Source organism: Eleutherodactylus coqui, chromosome 10 (genome assembly GCF_035609145.1).
Source record: "Eleutherodactylus coqui strain aEleCoq1 chromosome 10, aEleCoq1.hap1, whole genome shotgun sequence".
NCBI classification, from domain to species: domain Eukaryota; kingdom Metazoa; phylum Chordata; class Amphibia; order Anura; family Eleutherodactylidae; genus Eleutherodactylus; species Eleutherodactylus coqui.
Window position 1 is genome coordinate 1,284,560 of NC_089846.1, and position 18,157 is coordinate 1,302,716.

General features: G+C 60.7%; 2 protein-coding genes across 3 annotated transcripts; one reads left to right on the top strand and one right to left on the bottom strand.

Moving 5' to 3' along the window:
• Positions 1 to 497: 497 nt before the first annotated feature.
• On the bottom strand, positions 498 to 3,956 carry PQBP1 (polyglutamine binding protein 1). Its single transcript, XM_066579951.1, has 7 exons — positions 3,808 to 3,956; positions 3,646 to 3,726; positions 3,132 to 3,243; positions 2,957 to 3,057; positions 2,805 to 2,885; positions 2,674 to 2,731; positions 498 to 733 (listed from the first exon to the last, which is right to left on the bottom strand). The coding sequence occupies exons 2-7, from the start codon at positions 3,710 to 3,712 to the stop codon at positions 577 to 579; spliced, it is 576 nt and encodes a 191-aa protein (XP_066436048.1). The 5' UTR covers positions 3,713 to 3,726; positions 3,808 to 3,956; the 3' UTR covers positions 498 to 576.
• Positions 3,957 to 3,991: 35 nt separating this feature from the next.
• On the top strand, positions 3,992 to 18,101 carry TIMM17B (translocase of inner mitochondrial membrane 17B). 2 transcript variants are annotated; one of them, XM_066579952.1, is made up of 6 exons: positions 3,992 to 4,081; positions 9,776 to 9,875; positions 10,764 to 10,827; positions 10,902 to 11,030; positions 15,925 to 16,035; positions 17,958 to 18,101. In XM_066579952.1, exons 1-6 carry the CDS (start codon positions 4,056 to 4,058, stop codon positions 17,996 to 17,998), a joined length of 471 nt encoding a protein of 156 aa, XP_066436049.1. In that variant the 5' UTR covers positions 3,992 to 4,055; the 3' UTR covers positions 17,999 to 18,101. The 2 variants fall into 2 exon arrangements, with proteins under 2 accessions (XP_066436049.1, XP_066436050.1); XM_066579953.1 differs by lacking the exon at positions 3,992 to 4,081 and adding an exon at positions 4,180 to 4,358.
• The last annotated feature ends 56 nt before the right edge of the window (positions 18,102 to 18,157 follow it).

Here is an 18,157-nt window from a genome sequence, read left to right on the forward strand (position 1 = left end):
GCCAGCGCTCGGGGGGTGAGGCGCAGGGTCTCTGCCCTTCTACATGTAGTGCGCCATTGGTCTCATACACATCGCCGTGGAGGACGGCTGCTGCATCAAGAGACAGTCAGGCCCTAGGAATAAGGGCCGATTCACAGGACTAATACGGACGGAGTACGGGGGCCGGGCCTGGTCTGAATATACTGCAAATGACCCGAGCGGGCGGGGGCAGCGGCGGCGACTGTGGTGGTGATACCGCCGCGCCCAAAATGGTAGCCTTAAGACAAAAACGTGCCCACAGAGTGGGGATGATGCATGACCCCAGAGCAGCGCTCTCCCAGAACTACAAGCACCAAGCTCAGGCCATGCTGGGAGTTGTAGTTATGACAGCCGCAGAGCCAGAGACCCCTAACCCCCAGCTGTTGTACCAGGAAGCAGGCTGATGTGGCGTTTTGTAGGCCCGCCCCACCCGTAAAGACTCGCGGCCCCGGCGGCCATCATTCTTCACGGCTCACAGATTCCTAAAAACAGTTTATTTCACACACAGAACATTACACCGAGCAAACTGTACAGGCGGAAGCTGCCGGCGGCACATCCTCACTCCAGGGGTTTAGCCCGAGAGGCTTCGGCATTGGCCCTCAGCACAGCGCCCGGACTGGGATATGGCCTCTGCTGGAATAAGGGCCCCGCGGCTGTGGTGTCCGCACCCGTCTTGGCCTCATTTCTTTTGGGAAGTCCAGTAGACCAGGTACCCCTAAAAGGGCAAAGCAGAAGGCTGTAAGAAGCTGCTTGATAGCTTCCCGTAGCAAGTAGCAGAATAGTGAGTGCAGCTCTGGGGTATAATACAGGATGGAACTCAGGATCAGTACAGGATAAGTAATGTATGTACACAGTGACTCCACCAGCAGAATAGTGAGTGCAGCTCTGGAGTATAATACAGGATGGAACTCAGGATCAGTACAGGATAAGTAATGTGTGTACACAGTGACTCCACCAGCAGAATAGTGAGTGCAGCTCTGGGGTATAATACAGGATGGAACTCAGGATCAGTACAGGATAAGTAATGTATGTACACAGTGACTCCACCAGCAGAATAGTGAGTGCAGCTCTGGAGTATAATACAGGATGGAACTCAGGATCAGTACAGGATAAGTAATGTGTGTACACAGTGACTCCACCAGCAGAATAGTGAGTGCAGCTCTGGAGTATAATACAGGATGTAACTCTGGGTCAGTACAGGATAAGTAATGTATGTACACAGTGACTCCACCAGCAGAATAGTGAGTGCAGCTCTGGGGTATAATACAGGATGTAACTCAGGAGCAGTACAGGATAAGTAATGTATGTACACAGTGACTCCACCAGCAGAATAGTGAGTGCAGCTCTGGGGTATAATACAGGATGTAACTCTGGGTCAGTGCAGGATAAGTAATATATGTATACAGTGACTCCACCAGCAGAATAGTGAGGGCAGCTCTGCAGTATAATACAGGATGTAACTCTGGGTCAGTACAGGATAAGTAATATATGTATATAGTGACTCCACCAGCAGAATAGCGAGTGCAGCTCTGAAGTATAATACAGGATGTAACTCAGGGTCAGTACAGGATAAGTAATGTATTACAGTGACCCCACCAGCAGAATAGTGAGTGCAGCTCTGGAGTATAATACAGGATGTAACTCTGGGTCAGTACAGGATAAGTAATATGTATACAGTGACTCCACCAGCAGAATAGTGAGGGCAGCTCTGCAGTATAATACAGGATGTAACTCTGGGTCAGTACAGGATAAGTAATGTATGTACACTGTGACTCCACCAGCAGAATAGTGAGTGCAGCTCTGGAGTATAATACAGGATGTAACTCAGGAGCAGTACAGGATAAGTAATATATGTATATAGTGACTCCACCAGCAGAATAGCGAGTGCAGCTCTGAAGTATAATACAGGATGTAACTCAGGATCAGTACAGGATAAGTAATGTATGTACACAGTGACTCCACCAGCAGAATAGTGAGTGCAGCTCTGGGGTATAATACAGGATGTAACTCAGGAGCAGTATAGGATAAGTAATGTATGTACACAGTGACTACCAGCCGAATAGGGAGTGCAGCTCTGGGGTATAATACAGGATGTAACTCAGGATCAGTACAGGATAAGTAATGTGTGTACACAGTGACTCCACCAGCAGAATAGTGAGTGCAGCTCTGGGGTATAATACAGGATGTAACTCAGGGTCAGTACAGGATAAGTAATGTATGTACACAGTGACTCCACCAGCAGAATAGTGAGTGTAGCTCTGGAGTATAATACAGGATGTAACTCGGGGGCAGTACAGGATAAGTAATGTATGTACACAGTGACTCCACCAGCAGAATAGTGAGTGCAGCTCTGGGGTATAATACAGGATGTAACTCGGGGGCAGTACAGGATAAGTAATGTATGTACACAGTGACTCCACCAGCAGAATAGTGAGTGCAGCTCTGGGGTATAATACAGGATGTAACTCGGGGGCAGTACAGGATAAGTAATGTATGTACACAGTGACTCCACCAGCAGGATAGTGAGTGCAGCTCTGGAGTATAATACAGGATAAGTAATGTATGTACACGTGGTATAGTCCCACACTTAGACACCAGCTTAGATTCCTCTTTGGGGGCATTCGGAATATAAGGCCAGGAGGCTGGGGGTATTACCTCGGGGCATCGGAGTAAGCACTGGGATCCATGGGATCAATCTCCTCTTCCTTCCTCCCTGTGAAGAGAGAAGTGCTGGTTATGTGCCTCCTTCACCCTCGAGCAGACACCCTCCTTACAACATCAGGCACCTTTTTTTGGCTTGGGGTAGGGAGCAGCTTCTTCCCTCCGGTTGTGCCTCCGCTCTTCCCGCTCCGGCCGCTCCTCTGCATCTGAAAACAAGAATCCCACTGTGAATAGAAAACCTATGGCAGAAGAAGAAGTGCCCGACAGCGGCGGCTACCTCTCTGCTTGGCCGGGCCCTTGGTGAGGATGGCGTTGGGGTCGTGTGGGGACAGCCAGGACACCAGATCCGTCTCCACGTTCCAGTAATATGGGAGGCCACTGGAGAGAGAAGACAAGGTCAGCCGCACATCACAGCCCCCCAGCGGAGCCCCCCGACCACAGCGGGTCCTCACCACACGGGGTCGTACACCTTGTACCAGTTGGGGCCGAGCCCCTCCATCCGGGTGGCCTCGTAGTCCACATTGTCATCGTCGTAGTCCTCGGCGATCACCTCCTCCGCCGACTCTGGAAGGACAAGAAATGTCTGAGCGGTAACACCCCGGGGGTCCGGCATCACTGAGTGCGGGGGAGGGGGCGTCCTGGGACGTACGGGGGGCATCGTCCAGACATACGACTTCCGCAGCATCGCTGCAAAAGAGGCCGGTAAGTCGCACGCGAGCGAATAGTGGCTGCTACGCCATGGCGAGCCTTCTAACGTGTAAACGCCGTCACAGCCGGACCACCATGAAGCCAGCAACGCAGGTGCAGCTTGTAGGGGCCAACCCACAGGAGAGCGCGGCGGTGGCGGACCCTCGCACGCACTGCGAACACGGCGCTCAATACCACGCAGAAATGTCGCCGATTTCAGTGGTGCCGCGGAGGGGCCTCAGCCGCCGACTTACCCCGAGGAGGGGCCCCACAACCTACCTGCTTCAACATGCTTCAAGATTCCTCTCTTCGCCAGTCGGGCTTGAAGGGCCAACGGCAGCGGCATCGCGAGTCACCAACCTACAGGAGGATCACAGCAGGCTGAAGTCACATGACACAAATGGCGGCCAAGACCCCACCAAGAGAGCCCTCTATACTGACCAACACGGCCTGCTGGCACTTGTGGTGCTCCTCCCGGGAACAACCTAGTCGAAGAGGAAGAAGCAGAAGACCCCAGCTCTCCTGCCTCCTCAATGTGCGTGTCGCGGCTCGATAGCGTCACTGACACGCAAAGCTCTGCGTTCCACGCCTCGTTGGCGTAATAGTTACCAATGGGAGACGGTTATATCACCCACGTGATCTAATGGGCTCTAGGCCTCCGGCGTCACTTCCGCTACTGCCCGGACAGGATGGAAGAATACGTGCGGGAGCCATGGTAACGCGGGGAATGCCGGGAGGCTGCAGGGGGGTTGCCAGTAGTAACCAGAGCTCTGCTGCTCTCCGACCTGCTTGCTGTCAGTGAACGGCAGCCCTCCTGCGCGGAGAGCGCCTACTGGCCGTCAGCTGGGCGGTTCAGCCATTCACTGACCGCAAGTCTGAGCTGCTGCAGGCGGGCGAGGAGAAGGTCTGAGAGCAGAATGTGAAGCCAATGACTTCCAACCGTGTCCGGCCAGCCGCCATGCGAAGGGGCTGCAGAACGGATTCCTATGGAGGTGAAACAAAGTCCCATCTCCGAGGCCTCGTGCCCTCCGGGAGGACATTCCTTCCCGCTCCGGCTCTCCCGTCCCCTCTGGATGTGGGCGGGCCCACCGGGAGGACATTCCTTCCCGCTCCGCCTCTCCCGTCCCCTGTGGATGTGGGCGGGCCCACCGGGAGGACATTCCTTCCCGCTCCGGCTCTCCCGTCCCCTCTGGATGTGGGCGGGCCCACCGGGAGGACATTCCTTCCCGCTCCGGCTCTCCCGTCCCCTCTGGATGTGGGCGGGCCCACCGGGAGGACATTCCTTCCCGCTCCGGCTCTCCCGTCCCCTGTGGATGTGGGCAGGCCCACCGGGAGGACATTCCCTCCCGCTCCAGCTCTCTCGTCCCCTCTGGATGTGGGCGGGCCCTCCGGGAGGACATTCCTTCCCGCTCCGGCTCTCCCGTCCCCTCTGGATGTGGGCGGGCCCACCGGGAGGACATTCCTTCCCGCTCCCGCTCCGGCTCTCCCGTCTCCTCTGGATGTGGGCGGGCCCACCGGGAGGACATTCCCTCCCGCTCCGGCTCTCCCGTCCCCTGTGGATGTGGGCAGGCCCACCGGGAGGACATTCCTTCCCGCTCCGGCTCTCCTGTTCTCTCTGGATGTGGGCGGGCCCACCGGGAGGACATTCCTTCCCGCTCCGGCTCTCCCGTCCCCTCTGGATGTGGGCGGGCCCACCGGGAGGACATTCCTTCCCGCTCCGCCTCTCCCGTCCCCTCTGGATGTGGGCGGGCCCACCGGGAGGACATTCCTTCCCGCTCCGCCTCTCCCGTCCCCTCTGGATGTGGGCGGGCCCACCGGGAGGACATTCCCTCCCGCTCCGGCTCTCCCGTCTCCTCTGGATGTGGGCGGGCCCACCGGGAGGACATTCCCTCCCACTCCGGCTCTCCCGTCCCCTGTGGATGTGGGCAGGCCCACCGGGAGGACATTCCTTCCCGCTCCGGCTCTCCCGTCCCCTCTGGATGTGGGCGGGCCCACCAGGAGGACATTCCTTCCCGCTCCGGCTCTCCCGTCCCCTCTGGATGTGGGCGGGCCCACCAGGAGGACATTCCTTCCCGCTCCGGCTCTCCCGTCCCCTCTGGATGTGGGCGGGCCCACCAGGAGGACATTCCTTCCCGCTCCGGCTCTCCCGTCCCCTGTGGATGTGGACAGGCCCACCGGGAGGACATTCCCTCCCGCTCCAGCTCTCCCGTCCCCTCTGGATGCGGGCGGGCCCTCCGGGAGGACATTCCTTCCCGCTCCGGCTCTCCCGTCCCCTCTGGATGTGGGCGGGCCCACCGGGAGGACATTCCTTCCCGCTCCGGCTCTCCCGTCCCCTCTGGATGTGGGCGGGCCCACCGGGAGGACATTCCTTCCCGCTCCGGCTCTCCCGTCCCCTGTGGATGTGGGCAGGCCCACCGGGAGGACATTCCCTCCCGCTCCAGCTCTCCCGTCCCCTCTGGATGTGGGCGGGCCCTCCGGGAGGACATTCCTTCCCGCTCCGGCTCTCCCGTCTCCTCTGGATGTGGGCGGGCCCACCGGGAGGACATTCCCTCCCGCTCCGGCTCTCCCGTCCCCTGTGGATGTGGGCAGGCCCACCGGGAGGACATTCCTTCCCGCTCCGGCTCTCCCGTTCTCTCTGGATGTGGGCGGGCCCACCGGGAGGACATTCCTTCCCGCTCCGGCTCTCCCGTCCCCTCTGGATGTGGGCGGGCCCACCGGGAGGACATTCCTTCCCGCTCCGGCTCTCCCGTCCCCTCTGGATGTGGGCGGGCCCACCGGGAGGACATTCCTTCCCGCTCCGCCTCTCCCGTCCCCTCTGGATGTGGGCGGGCCCACCGGGAGGACATTCCCTCCCGCTCCGGCTCTCCCGTCTCCTCTGGATGTGGGCGGGCCCACCGGGAGGACATTCCCTCCCGCTCCGGCTCTCCCGTCCCCTGTGGATGTGGGCAGGCCCACCGGGAGGACATTCCTTCCCGCTCCGGCTCTCCTGTTCTCTCTGGATGTGGGCGGGCCCACCGGGAGGACCTTCCTTCCCGCTCCGGCTCTCCCATCCCCTGTGGATGTGGGCGGGCCCATCGGGAGGACATTCCCTCCCGCTCCGGCTCTCCTGTTCTCTCTGGATGTGGGCGGGCCCACCGGGAGGACATTCCTTCCCGCTCCAGCTCTCCCGTCCCCTCTGGATGTGGGCGGGCCCACCGTGAGGGCATTCACTCCCGCTCCGGCTCTCCCGTCCCCTCTGGATGTGGGCGGGCCCACCAGGAGGACATTCCTTCCCGCTCCGGCTCTCCCGTCCCCTCTGGATGTGGGCGGGCCCACCAGGAGGACATTCCTTCCCGCTCCGGCTCTCCCGTCCCCTGTGGATGTGGGCAGGCCCACCGGGAGGACATTCCCTCCCGCTCCAGCTCTCCCGTCCCCTCTGGATGTGGGCGGGCCCTCCGGGAGGACATTCCTTCCCGCTCCGGCTCTCCCGTCCCCTCTGGATGTGGGCGGGCCCACCGGGAGGACATTCCTTCCCGCTCCGGCTCTCCCGTCTCCTCTGGATGTGGGCGGGCCCACCGGGAGGACATTCCCTCCCGCTCCGGCTCTCCCGTCCCCTGTGGATGTGGGCAGGCCCACCGGGAGGACATTCCTTCCCGCTCCGGCTCTCCTGTTCTCTCTGGATGTGGGCGGGCCCACCGGGAGGACATTCCCTCCCGCTCCGGCTCTCCCGTCCCCTGTGGATGTGGGCAGGCCCACCGGGAGGACATTCCTTCCCGCTCCGGCTCTCCCGTCCCCTCTGGATGTGGGCGGGCCCACCGGGAGGACATTCCTTCCCGCTCCGGCTCTCCCGTCCCCTCTGGATGTGGGCGGGCCCACCGGGAGGACATTCCTTCCCGCTCCGGCTCTCCCGTCCCCTCTGGATGTGGGCGGGCCCACCGGGAGGACATTCCTTCCCGCTCCGCCTCTCCCGTCCCCTCTGGATGTGGGCGGGCCCACCGGGAGGACATTCCCTCCCGCTCCGGCTCTCCCGTCTCCTCTGGATGTGGGCGGGCCCACCGGGAGGACATTCCCTCCCGCTCCGGCTCTCCCGTCCCCTGTGGATGTGGGCAGGCCCACCGGGAGGACATTCCTTCCCGCTCCGGCTCTCCTGTTCTCTCTGGATGTGGGCGGGCCCACCGGGAGGACCTTCCTTCCCGCTCCGGCTCTCCCATCCCCTGTGGATGTGGGCGGGCCCATCGGGAGGACATTCCCTCCCGCTCCGGCTCTCCTGTTCTCTCTGGATGTGGGCGGGCCCACCGGGAGGACATTCCTTCCCGCTCCAGCTCTCCCGTCCCCTCTGGATGTGGGCGGGCCCACCGTGAGGGCATTCACTCCCGCTCCGGCTCTCCCGTCCCCTCTGGATGTGGGCGGGCCCACCAGGAGGACATTCCTTCCCGCTCCGGCTCTCCCGTCCCCTCTGGATGTGGGCGGGCCCACCAGGAGGACATTCCTTCCCGCTCCGGCTCTCCCGTCCCCTGTGGATGTGGGCAGGCCCACCGGGAGGACATTCCCTCCCGCTCCAGCTCTCCCGTCCCCTCTGGATGTGGGCGGGCCCTCCGGGAGGACATTCCTTCCCGCTCCGGCTCTCCCGTCCCCTCTGGATGTGGGCGGGCCCACCGGGAGGACATTCCTTCCCGCTCCGGCTCTCCCGTCTCCTCTGGATGTGGGCGGGCCCACCGGGAGGACATTCCCTCCCGCTCCGGCTCTCCCGTCCCCTGTGGATGTGGGCAGGCCCACCGGGAGGACATTCCTTCCCGCTCCGGCTCTCCTGTTCTCTCTGGATGTGGGCGGGCCCACCGGGAGGACATTCCTTCCCGCTCCGGCTCTCCCGTCCCCTCTGGATGTGGGCGGGCCCACCGGGAGGACATTCCTTCCCGCTCCGGCTCTCCCGTCCCCTCTGGATGTGGGCGGGCCCACCGGGAGGACATTCCTTCCCGCTGCGGCTTTCCCGTGCCCTCTGGATGTGGGCGGGCCCACCGGGAGGACATTCCTTCCCGCTCCGCCTCTCCCGTCCCCTCTGGATGTGGGCGGGCCCACCGGGAGGACATTCCCTCCCGCTCCGGCTCTCCCGTCTCCTCTGGATGTGGGCGGGCCCACCGGGAGGACATTCCCTCCCGCTCCGGCTCTCCCGTCCCCTGTGGATGTGGGCAGGCCCACCGGGAGGACATTCCTTCCCGCTCCGGCTCTCCTGTTCTCTCTGGATGTGGGCGGGCCCACCGGGAGGACATTCCTTCCCGCTCCGGCTCTCCCGTCCCCTCTGGATGTGGGCGGGCCCACCGGGAGAACATTCCTTCCCGCTCCGGCTCTCCCGTGCCCTCTGGATGTGGGCGGGCCCACCGGGAGGACATTCCTTCCCGCTCCGGCTCTCCCGTCCCCTCTGGATGTGGGCGGGCCCACCGGGAGGACATTCCTTCCCGCTCCGGCTCTCCCGTCCCCTGTGGATGTGGGCGGGCCCAACGGGAGGACATTCCCTCCCGCTCCGGCTCTCCCGTCCCCTGTGGATGTGGGCAGGCCCATCGGGAGGACATTCCCTCCCGCTCCGGCTCTCCCGTCCGCTCTAGATGTGGGCGGGCCCACCGGGAGGACATTCCCTCCCGCTCCGGCTCTCCCATCCCCTGTGGATGTGGGCAGGCCCATCGGGAGGACATTCCTTCCCGCTCCGGCTCTCCTGTCCCCTCTGGATGCGGGCGGGCGAACCGGGAGGACATTCCCTCCCGCTCCGGCTCTCCCGTCCCCTGTGGATGTGGGCAGGCCCATCGGGAGGACATTCCCTCCCGCTCCGGCTCTCCCATCCCCTGTGGATGTGGGCGGGCCCATCGGGAGGACATTCCTTCCCGCTCCGGCTCTCCCGTCCCCTCTAGATGTGGGCGGGCCCACCGTTTACCGTGTCGCCGCACATTCACGGTTTTCTCTTTTCGAATCTGCTCTCCTGTGGGATCTGAACTGAAATGGGTCAAAAGGTGCGCAAAACTAATCCGCATGCCTTAATTATTTCGGGGGCGACTTTGCGGGTGTCCCACCTGAGTTCCGCCGGCGGGCTATGAGGCCTCGGGGCGCGGTCACACCGCAGTTATTGGGTTCAGTTTTTGTGAGCCCAAACCAGGAGTGGAGAGAAAGCATAAGGGAGACATTTGCGCGTCTTCCGTATTTTCTGTCCACTCCTGGTTTTGGCTCATAATAACCGCGGTGTGACCGCGCCCGTGTGCGATAAAAGAGATTATCCACCGAGAGAGCATCGCTGGCGCTCACACATCGCAGTGAATAAAGATGGCGGTCGCCTGTGTGGAGCCAGCTGCAGCCGTTGGTGGGAAGACGTTTGTGTACACCGTTTCTTCCGTGGCTCCCAGCATTCTCTGGGGCGCCGGTAACACTTGTCCTCTTTGTGCCGCAGTCCCTGGAGGATTGTCGACGACTGCGGAGGAGCGTTCACCATGGGGATCATCGGGGGAGGAGTCTTCCAGTCAATTAAAGGCTTCCGGAACGCTCCAGTGGTAAGTGCTGCTAAGACTCATCAGGCAGCGCCACCGCTATGACCCGTGTAGCCCCGCTGGTACTGCAGGCGGGCGGCGGTCCCATGACTGACTGACGGGCGGTGCGGCGGCGATCCCAGAACTGATTGACGGGCCGCGCAGCGGCGGCGATCCCATGACCTACCAACGGGTGGCGATCGACGGGCGGGCGGCGATCCCAGGATAGACTGGCGGCGATCCCAGGACGGACCGGCGGGCGGCGATCCCAGGACTGGCGGGCGGCTATCCCGGTCCGATGTTCCCAATGCCCCATGCTGCTCCCGGTCTGACGTCCTCAATTTTTCCTCCCCCCACCCCTCCCCCTCTGCTCCCGAACCGACGTTCCCAAGGTCCCCCTCTGCTCCCGAACCGACGTACCCAAGGTTCCCCTCCCCCGCTGCTCCCGAACCGACGTTCCCAATGCCCCATGCTGCTCCCAGTCCGACGTTCCCAATGCCCCCCCTTCCCTCCCCCGCTGCTCCCGAACCGACGTTCCCAATGCCCCATGCTGCTCCCAGTCCGACGTTCCCAATGCCCCCCCTTCCCTCTCCCGCTGCTCCCGGTCCGACGTTCTCAATGTTCCCCTCCCTCGCTGCTCCCGGTCCGACGTCCCCAATGTCCCGTCCCCCCCCCCCCCTTCCCTCTCCCGCTGCTCCCGGTCCGACGTTCTCAATGTCCCCCTCCCCCGCTGCTCCCTTCGCTCAGGCGAGCCGAGTGTGCCCTGTTTTGTGTCCAGCGCTCAGACGGACCCCCGAGTTGCTGTGTGATGAGCGGCAGTGATCTCTTTTTGAGGTCCCTGAGTGGACGATCGGTTCTGCGGCACCGCTGTTCTTGATATGAAGCGTTGTGACTCCTCGTCTTCCTCTGCAGGGGGTCCGGCACCGTCTGCGCGGCAGTATGAATGCCGTCAAGATCCGCGCTCCACAGATTGGAGGTGAGGTCGGTTCCGCCTCCATTGACGCCGCTCCCCGTTGCGCCCAATACGACTCTCTCTCTGTTCCTCTGCAGGCAGCTTCGCGGTGTGGGGGGGCTTATTCTCCACGATTGACTGCGGTCTTGTGAGGCTTCGTGGGAAGGAAGACCCCTGGAACTCCATCACCAGTGGAGCTCTTACCGGCGCCGTGCTGGCATCTCGCAGTAAGTGTGACGGTACAAACCATCCTGGTACCTGGAGGTCCTAACAAGGTCCACGTCCCTCAGATGGTGAATGCAATACGTGGATGTTAGGAGGGCTAAACGTATGGCTACATAAGAGCCGGGGATGCAGTGTGCCCCGTGTGGGAGACCTGGGTCCTGTGCGCAATGTCCACGGACGACAGCAGGGAAGGTAGGTACACTGCACTGACAGAAGTATCGCCCCCACCCCCCCGCAGTCCGCTCCGGTCAAGTGATGAGTGAGCAGTAGGTATAAAGGACAGGGGACCCCAGAAACCCTCAGATGTCACCAGGTGTAGAGCTGACAACGGGGTCTGGTGGGGGGATGTCATCAGGTGTAGAGCTGATAACGGGGTCTGGTGGTGAAATGTCACCAGGTGTAGAGCGGACAATGGGGTCTGGTGGGGGGATGTCACCAGGTGTAGAGCTGATAACGGGGTGTGGTGGGGGGATGTCACCAGGTGTAGAGCTGACAACGGGGTCTGGTTGTAGGATGTCGTCAGGTGTAGAGCTGACAACGGGGTCTGGCGGTTAGATGCCCCCAGGTGTAGCGCTGACAACGGGGTCTGGTTGTGGGATGTCATCGGGTGTAGAGCTGACAACGGGGTCTGGTTGTAGGATGTCGTCACGTGTAGAGCTGACAGCGGGGTCTGGTTGTAGGATGTCGTCACGTGTAGAGCTGCCAACGGGGTCTGGTGGGGGGGTTGTCACCAGGTATAGAGCTGACAATGGGGTCTGGCGGTTAGATGCCCCCAGGTGTAGAGCTGACAATGGGGTCTGGCGGGGGGATGTCACCAGGTGTAGAGCTGACACCGGGGTCTGGCGGGGGGATGTCACCAGGTGTGGAGCTGACACCGGGGTCTGGCGGGGGGATGTCACCAGGTGTGGAGCTGACACCGGGGTCTGGCGGGGGGATGTCACCAGGTGTGGAGCTGACACCGGGGTCTGGCGGGGGGATGTCACCAGGTGTGGAGCTGACACCGGGGTCTGGCGGGGGGATGTCACCAGGTGTAGAGCTGACACCGGGGTCTGGTGGTGGGATGTCACCAGGTGTAGAGCTGACACCGGGGTCTGGTGGTGGGATGTCACCAGGTGTAGAGCTGACACCGGGGTCTGGTGGTGGGATGTCACCAGGTGTAGAGCTGACACCGGGGTCTGGTGGTGGGATGTCACCAGGTGTAGAGCTGACACCGGGGTCTGGTGGTGGGATGTCACCAGGTGTAGAGCTGACACCGGGGTCTGGTGGTGGGATGTCACCAGGTGTAGAGCTGTCACCGGGGTCCGGTGGTGGGATGTCGTCAGGTGTAGAGCTGACTATGGGGTCTGGTGGGGGGATGTCGTCAGGTGTAGAGCTGACAACGGGGTCTGGTTGTAGGATGTCGTCAGGTGTAGAGCTAACAACGGGGTCTGGTTGTAGGATGTCGTCAGGTGTAGAGCTGACAACGGGGTCTGGTTGTAGGATGTCGTCAGGTGTAGAGCTGACAATGGGGTCTAGCGGTTAGATGCCCCCAGGTGTAGAGCTGACAGCAGGGTCTGGTGCAGGGATGTTACCAGGTGTAGAGCTGACACCGGGGTCTGGTGCGGGGATGTCACCAGGTGTAGAGCTGACACCGGGATCTGGTGGTGGGATGTCGTCAGGTGTAGAGCTGACTATGGGGTCTGCTGGTGGGATGTCGTCAGGTGTAGAGCTGACATTGGGGTCTGGTTGTAGGATGTCGTCAGGTGTAGAGCTGACATCGGGGTCTGGTTGTAGGATGTCGTCAGGTGTAGAGCTGACAACGGGGTCTGGTTGTAGGATGTCGTCAGGTGTAGAGCTGACAACGGGGTCTGGTTGTAGGATGTCGTCAGGTGTAGAGCTGACAACGGGGTCTGGTTGTAGGATGTCGTCAGGTGTAGAGCTGACAACGGGGTCTGGTTGTAGGATGTCGTCAGGTGTAGAGCTGACAACGGGGTCTGGTTGTAGGATGTCGTCAGGTGTAGAGCTGACAACGGGGTCTGGTTGTAGGATGTCGTCAGGTGTAGAGCTGACAACGGGGTCTGGTTGTAGGATGTCGTCAGGTGTAGAGCTGACAATGGGGTCTGGTGCGGGGATGTCGTCAGGTGTAGAGCTGACAATGGGGTCTAGCGGTTAGATGCCCCCAGGTGTAGAGCTGACAGCGGGTTCTGGTGCAGGGATGTCACCAGGTGTAGAGCTAACACCGGGGTCTGGTGAGGGGATGTCACCAGGTGTAGAGCTGATAACGGGGTCTGGTGGTAGGATTTCGTCAGGTGTAGAGCTGCCTACGGGGTCTGGGATGGGGGAGGTGTCACCAGGTGTAGAGCTGACAACGGGGTCTGGTTGTAGGATGTCGTCAGGTGTAGAGCTGACAACGGGGTCTGGCGGTTAGATGCCCCCAGGTGTAGCGCTGACAACGGGGTCTGGTTGTGGGATGTCATCACGTGTAGAGCTGATAACGGGGTCTGGTGGGGGGGTTGTCACCAGGTATAGAGCTGACAATGGGGTCTGGCGGTTAGATGCCCCCAGGTGTAGAGCTGACAATGGGGTCTGGCGGTTAGATGCCCCCAGGTGTAGAGCTGACAATGGGGTCTGGCGGGGGGATGTCACCAGGTGTAGAGCTGACACCGGGGTCTGGCGGTTAGATGCCCCCAGGTGTAGAGCTGACACCGGGGTCTGGCGGGGGGATGTCACCAGGTGTGGAGCTGACACCGGGGTCTGGCGGGGGGATGTCACCAGGTGTGGAGCTGACACCGGGGTCTGGCGGGGTGATGTCACCAGGTGTAGAGCTGACAACGGTTTCTGGTGGTGGGATGTTACCAGGTGTAGAGCTGACAACGGGGTCTGGTGGTGGGATGTCACCCGGTGTAGAGCTGACAACGGGGTCTGGTGGTGGGATGTCACCCGGTATAGAGCTGACAACGGGGTCTGGTGGGGTATGTCACCAGGTGTAGAGCTGACAACGGGGTCCTGTGGGGGATGTCACCAGGTGTAGAGCTGACAGTGGGGTCTGGTGGTGGGATGTCACCAGGTGTAGAGCTGACAACGGGGTCTGGTGGGGGGATGTCACCAGGTGTAGAGCTGACAACGGGGTCTGGTGGGGGGATGTCACCCGGTGTAGAGCTGACAATAGGGTCTGGTGGGGGATGTCACCCGGTGTAGAGCTGACAATAGGGTCTGGTGGGGGATGTCACCCGGTGTAGAGCTGACAATAGGGTCTGGTGGGGGATGTCACCAGGTGTAGAGCTGACAACGGGGTCTGGTGGGGGATGTCACCAGGTGTAGAGCTGACAACGGGGTCTGGTGGTGGGATGTCACCAACCAATCAGTACGGACATCGCAGCTTCTGGATCCTCCACTGTTGGCCATGTTATTGGAGGATGGAAGCCATCCGGTGTGTGCGGTGCCGTCACGCTCAGGGAGACCTCGTAAACTGGCAGAACGTGGACGACGAAGCCTTGTAGGAGCTGTGAAGACATCACACACATCGTCTGCCCTCGCTCAGGGGTCTCACAGGACATTGGGACATCCATTAGTACCAGAACCATCTGCAGGGAACGGCATGTGAAGGGTTACCAAGGACGAGTGGCGGCACACAATATCACGGCAGTCAATGCACAGCGGCGCCTGCGATGGGGCTTGGAGCGACGGACTGTAAGTGAGTGGAAGCAAGTGTTGTGGATGAATCACAGGACACCATCTTCCCATCGGATGGCGCTCTTGGGTGTGGTGGTTGCCTGGAGAGCAGTTTCTATGTGACAGTGAGGTTTGGAGGAGGTTCTGTTATGGTGGGCGGTGTTAGGGCCATTGGTTATAGTGAACCCCCAGCACCAATGGGTACAGAGACACCCTGGGCAGTGTAGCATCACCTCCCCTGTGGCAATACTCTGTACAGCTCCGTGTCTCCACCAACATGACGAGCGCCATGTCATACGGCACGCAGGGTGGAGGAGCAGAATGTCTGCGGACACCATTTGCCCAAAGTCCGGATCTCACTCCCATCGAGTGGGACGAACTAGACCGCCGTATCCATGCGCCCAACACACCCATCACCCCGGCATCACTATCTGAGGCTCCTCCAGGAATGGAGGCAAATCCCTGCACATCTCTGTGCCCCGGTACTTCTGTCAGCGCGGTGTATGGCGTCCCCGGGTGCAGCGCTTCACCTCCTCTCTGCCCGCTGGAGCCAACAGGGTCCCTTTGAAGTTGGCACAGTTTTTTTTGCCCCATGTGGTCTGCTGGGGAGGTGTCTGGGTTCTAGGGGGGGCATCTAACGTGGGCATCTGATATATGTGCGGACCGCCGGAGTGCGAGCTGGTCGTTGTTAGCAGTTAATGGCAGTTGGGGGGAATTTGTACCTCCTTAATAATCAAGAAGTTGGAGGAAAAGATGTTTCGGGGGCATTCACTGAATCCTTGCATTGGGCTCAATAATGGGGTAAACTGCTCCGCACCCCCCACCCCCGCAGACACATCCACTCACTGGCTCAACCTACTTGGGTTGTTCCACAATTACAAGTTCTCCCCATCTACAGAATAGGGGATAACTTGCTGATCAGTGGGGGTCACCGCCGAGACCCTTGTATCCCGCTCTCTTGTCACTGTGGGGTCACTTACCTGCAGTCACGTCACTTTGAATGGAGCATCAGCTGAGCCTGCCGCCCAATGCTCCATTCAGCCTCCTCCTTGCTGCCGGGGGTGCAGTAACCCCCAAGGTAGGAGGACGGGAGACAGGACCACCAACCAGCAGGTTATCTGCATGCCGTGGAGAGGGATACGTTGTAGTTGTGGTGCGCCCCTTCATGCTGTGGCATTCACTGATGGACACTGAGGCTCACGTTGGGGGTCAGTAATCGGCAGCGCTGCTCTTCTCCATCCTTAGGTGGACCTCTGGCCATGGTGGGCTCTGCGCTGATGGGAGGGATTTTACTGGCTCTCATAGAGGGGGTTGGAATCCTCCTGACCCGCTACACTGCGCAACAGTTCCAAAACCGTAAGTAGTACTTCAGAGATGAGGGGCAGAAACTTCTGGGGGCGCAGTATCGGGCCGGCGGGCACCACTGCAGGAATGATTGCCTTCTGCACAGAGATTGGCGGGTTCTAATCCCCAGCTTGGCCGCTCGCTGGTGGATTTGTTACAGATTTTCTACATTGACTTCATTGATCGGCATCGCAGATACTATAACCTGAATGAGCGGAGCCGCCCCACGGCCGCACCGCTGCTGCTATGGGGGGACATAGGAACCCCATTCTCAGCAGTGAGACCCCTGATCAGTTTTATCACCGGTAGTTGCATTATGAGTGACAAGTATCAGATGCCACAGACATGTACGACCGCCACTGAGAGAAGCGACAGTGCCGATTTAAAAAAAAAAACCCCTGCCAGTGCTGATATTTAAAGGGGCGGTCTGCCCTACATTTTTCCATTAAAGGGGTGTTGTCATTTAAAAAAAAAAAACCTTTTCCTCCCTGGGCCATCTTCTTACCGCATCTTCTCCTCGCTGCTCTTCTCCAGTCCCCCGGGTCCCGTCCCATCCAGCCGGCCGGATCCTCTTGTTATTGAGCGTTCTTTCTCTGCATTCTTCCGGCAGGTCAGGGTACCCGGTCACTTGGAAGGAATGCCTTTCTATGGCCGAGACTGCGCATAGGCGAGAGTTCATAAACTATTGCAGAGAGACAGCGCGCATGCGTAGTCTCTGCAGTAGCTCGGCACTCCCTACTAGGCTGTGAATGCTACGGCACTAGTGACCGGGTACACCGACCTGCAGGAAGGAGCCAGCAGACAATGGACGCTTCATCACCGGAAGACGAAAACCCGGGGGCCCCAGGAGAAGACCAACGGGGGAGGAATAGGTAAGTGTAGAATTTTTGTTTTCTAATGACAGAACCCCTTTAAAGCCCGTTCCCCATGCAGCAAAACAGGCATAAATGCGCTTCTCCCACCGTGTCCGGCAGCGGCGCTCAGTCCTCCCCTATATTTTCAGCTCATCGCAGGCTCTGCAGCCAATGGCAGAGCTCAGTGATCGACTGCTGCAGTGACGGTGACCTCCCATAAATAGGCTGGGGCAGCCTGTCAACGTGCCGTCAGAGGGGAGACGGGGCACAGCGGGAGAGCGGAGTTCATGTGTGGAGAACAGGATATTAATGGGAGAATGCAACTGGCTCCGCCCCCTGACAGCGGCTGAGACTCAAGCAGGTTTGCCACCACATGGAGTTACCCCCGCGGTTCCCGTGGATGGGGGATAAAACGACTCCAGTATAACCCCTTTAATTAGGGGTCCATCTTCTGCACCCCAGGAGATCAGCTGATATTGCCAGAGAAAGCTATAGCCAAGCCCTGCAGGGGGCGTCCGGGGTGGGCGTGACATGGGTCCGGGGTGGGCGTGACATGGGTCCGGGGTGGGCGTGACATGGGTCCGGGGTGGGCGTGACATGGGTCCGGGGTGGGCGTGACATGGGTCCGGGGTGGGCGTGACATGGGTCCGGGGTGGGCGTGACATGGGTCCGGGGTGGGCGTGACATGGGTCCGGGGTGGGCGTGACATGGGTCCGGGGTGGGCGTGACATTGATCTGGGGTGGGCGTGACATGGGTCCGGGGTGGGCGTGACATGGGTCCGGGGTGGGCGTGACATGGGTCTGGGGTGGGCGTGACATGGGTCTGGGGTGGGCGTGACATGGGTCTGGGGTGGGTGTGACATGGGTCCGGGGTGGGCGTGACATGGGTCCGGGGTGGGCGTGACATGGGTCCGGGGTGGGCGTGACATGGGTCCGGGGTGGGCGTGACATGGGTCCGGGGTGGGCGTGACATGGGTCCGGGGTGGGCGTGACATGGGTCCGGGGTGGGCGTGACATCGGGGGGTGATATATAGCATTGCACGTGGCTCCTTGACTCGTCTGTGTTGGTTTTCCTTGCAGCCAGTCCGTTTGGAGAGGATCCCCACAATGTACCTCAGTGAGGCTGCCGATGGAGCCGGCTTGTGAAGGTCTAGAGGCGGAGGAGGAATGTAAGCGTTCTAGAAGCTCAATGTGCTGATCTAGAAATAAAGGGTGTTGATTGTCCGATGTGCGTCCGTCTGTGTATCGTGTGACCCCCCGGGGGACGAGCGGCGCCCATC

What these genes read in the sequence shown, in the direction of transcription:
- PQBP1 (XM_066579951.1), bottom strand. Translation starts at nt 3,712, where the DNA reads ATGCCGCTGCCGTTGGCCCTTCAAGCCCGACTGGCGAAGAGAGGAATC. An exon ending in CTTGAAGCATGTTGAAGCAG is followed by an intron (nt 3,244 to 3,645) that starts GTAGGTTGTGGG and finishes TTGTCCTTCCAG; the next exon opens with AGTCGGCGGAGGAGGTGATC. An exon ending in GCTTACTCCGATGCCCCGAG is followed by an intron (nt 734 to 2,673) that starts GTAATACCCCCA and finishes TTGCCCTTTTAG; the next exon opens with GGGTACCTGGTCTACTGGAC.
- TIMM17B (XM_066579952.1), top strand. Translation starts at nt 4,056, where the DNA reads ATGGAAGAATACGTGCGGGAGCCATG. An exon ending in GAATACGTGCGGGAGCCATG is followed by an intron (nt 4,082 to 9,775) that starts GTAACGCGGGGA and finishes TTTGTGCCGCAG; the next exon opens with TCCCTGGAGGATTGTCGACG. An exon ending in CGCCGTGCTGGCATCTCGCA is followed by an intron (nt 11,031 to 15,924) that starts GTAAGTGTGACG and finishes CTCCATCCTTAG; the next exon opens with GTGGACCTCTGGCCATGGTG.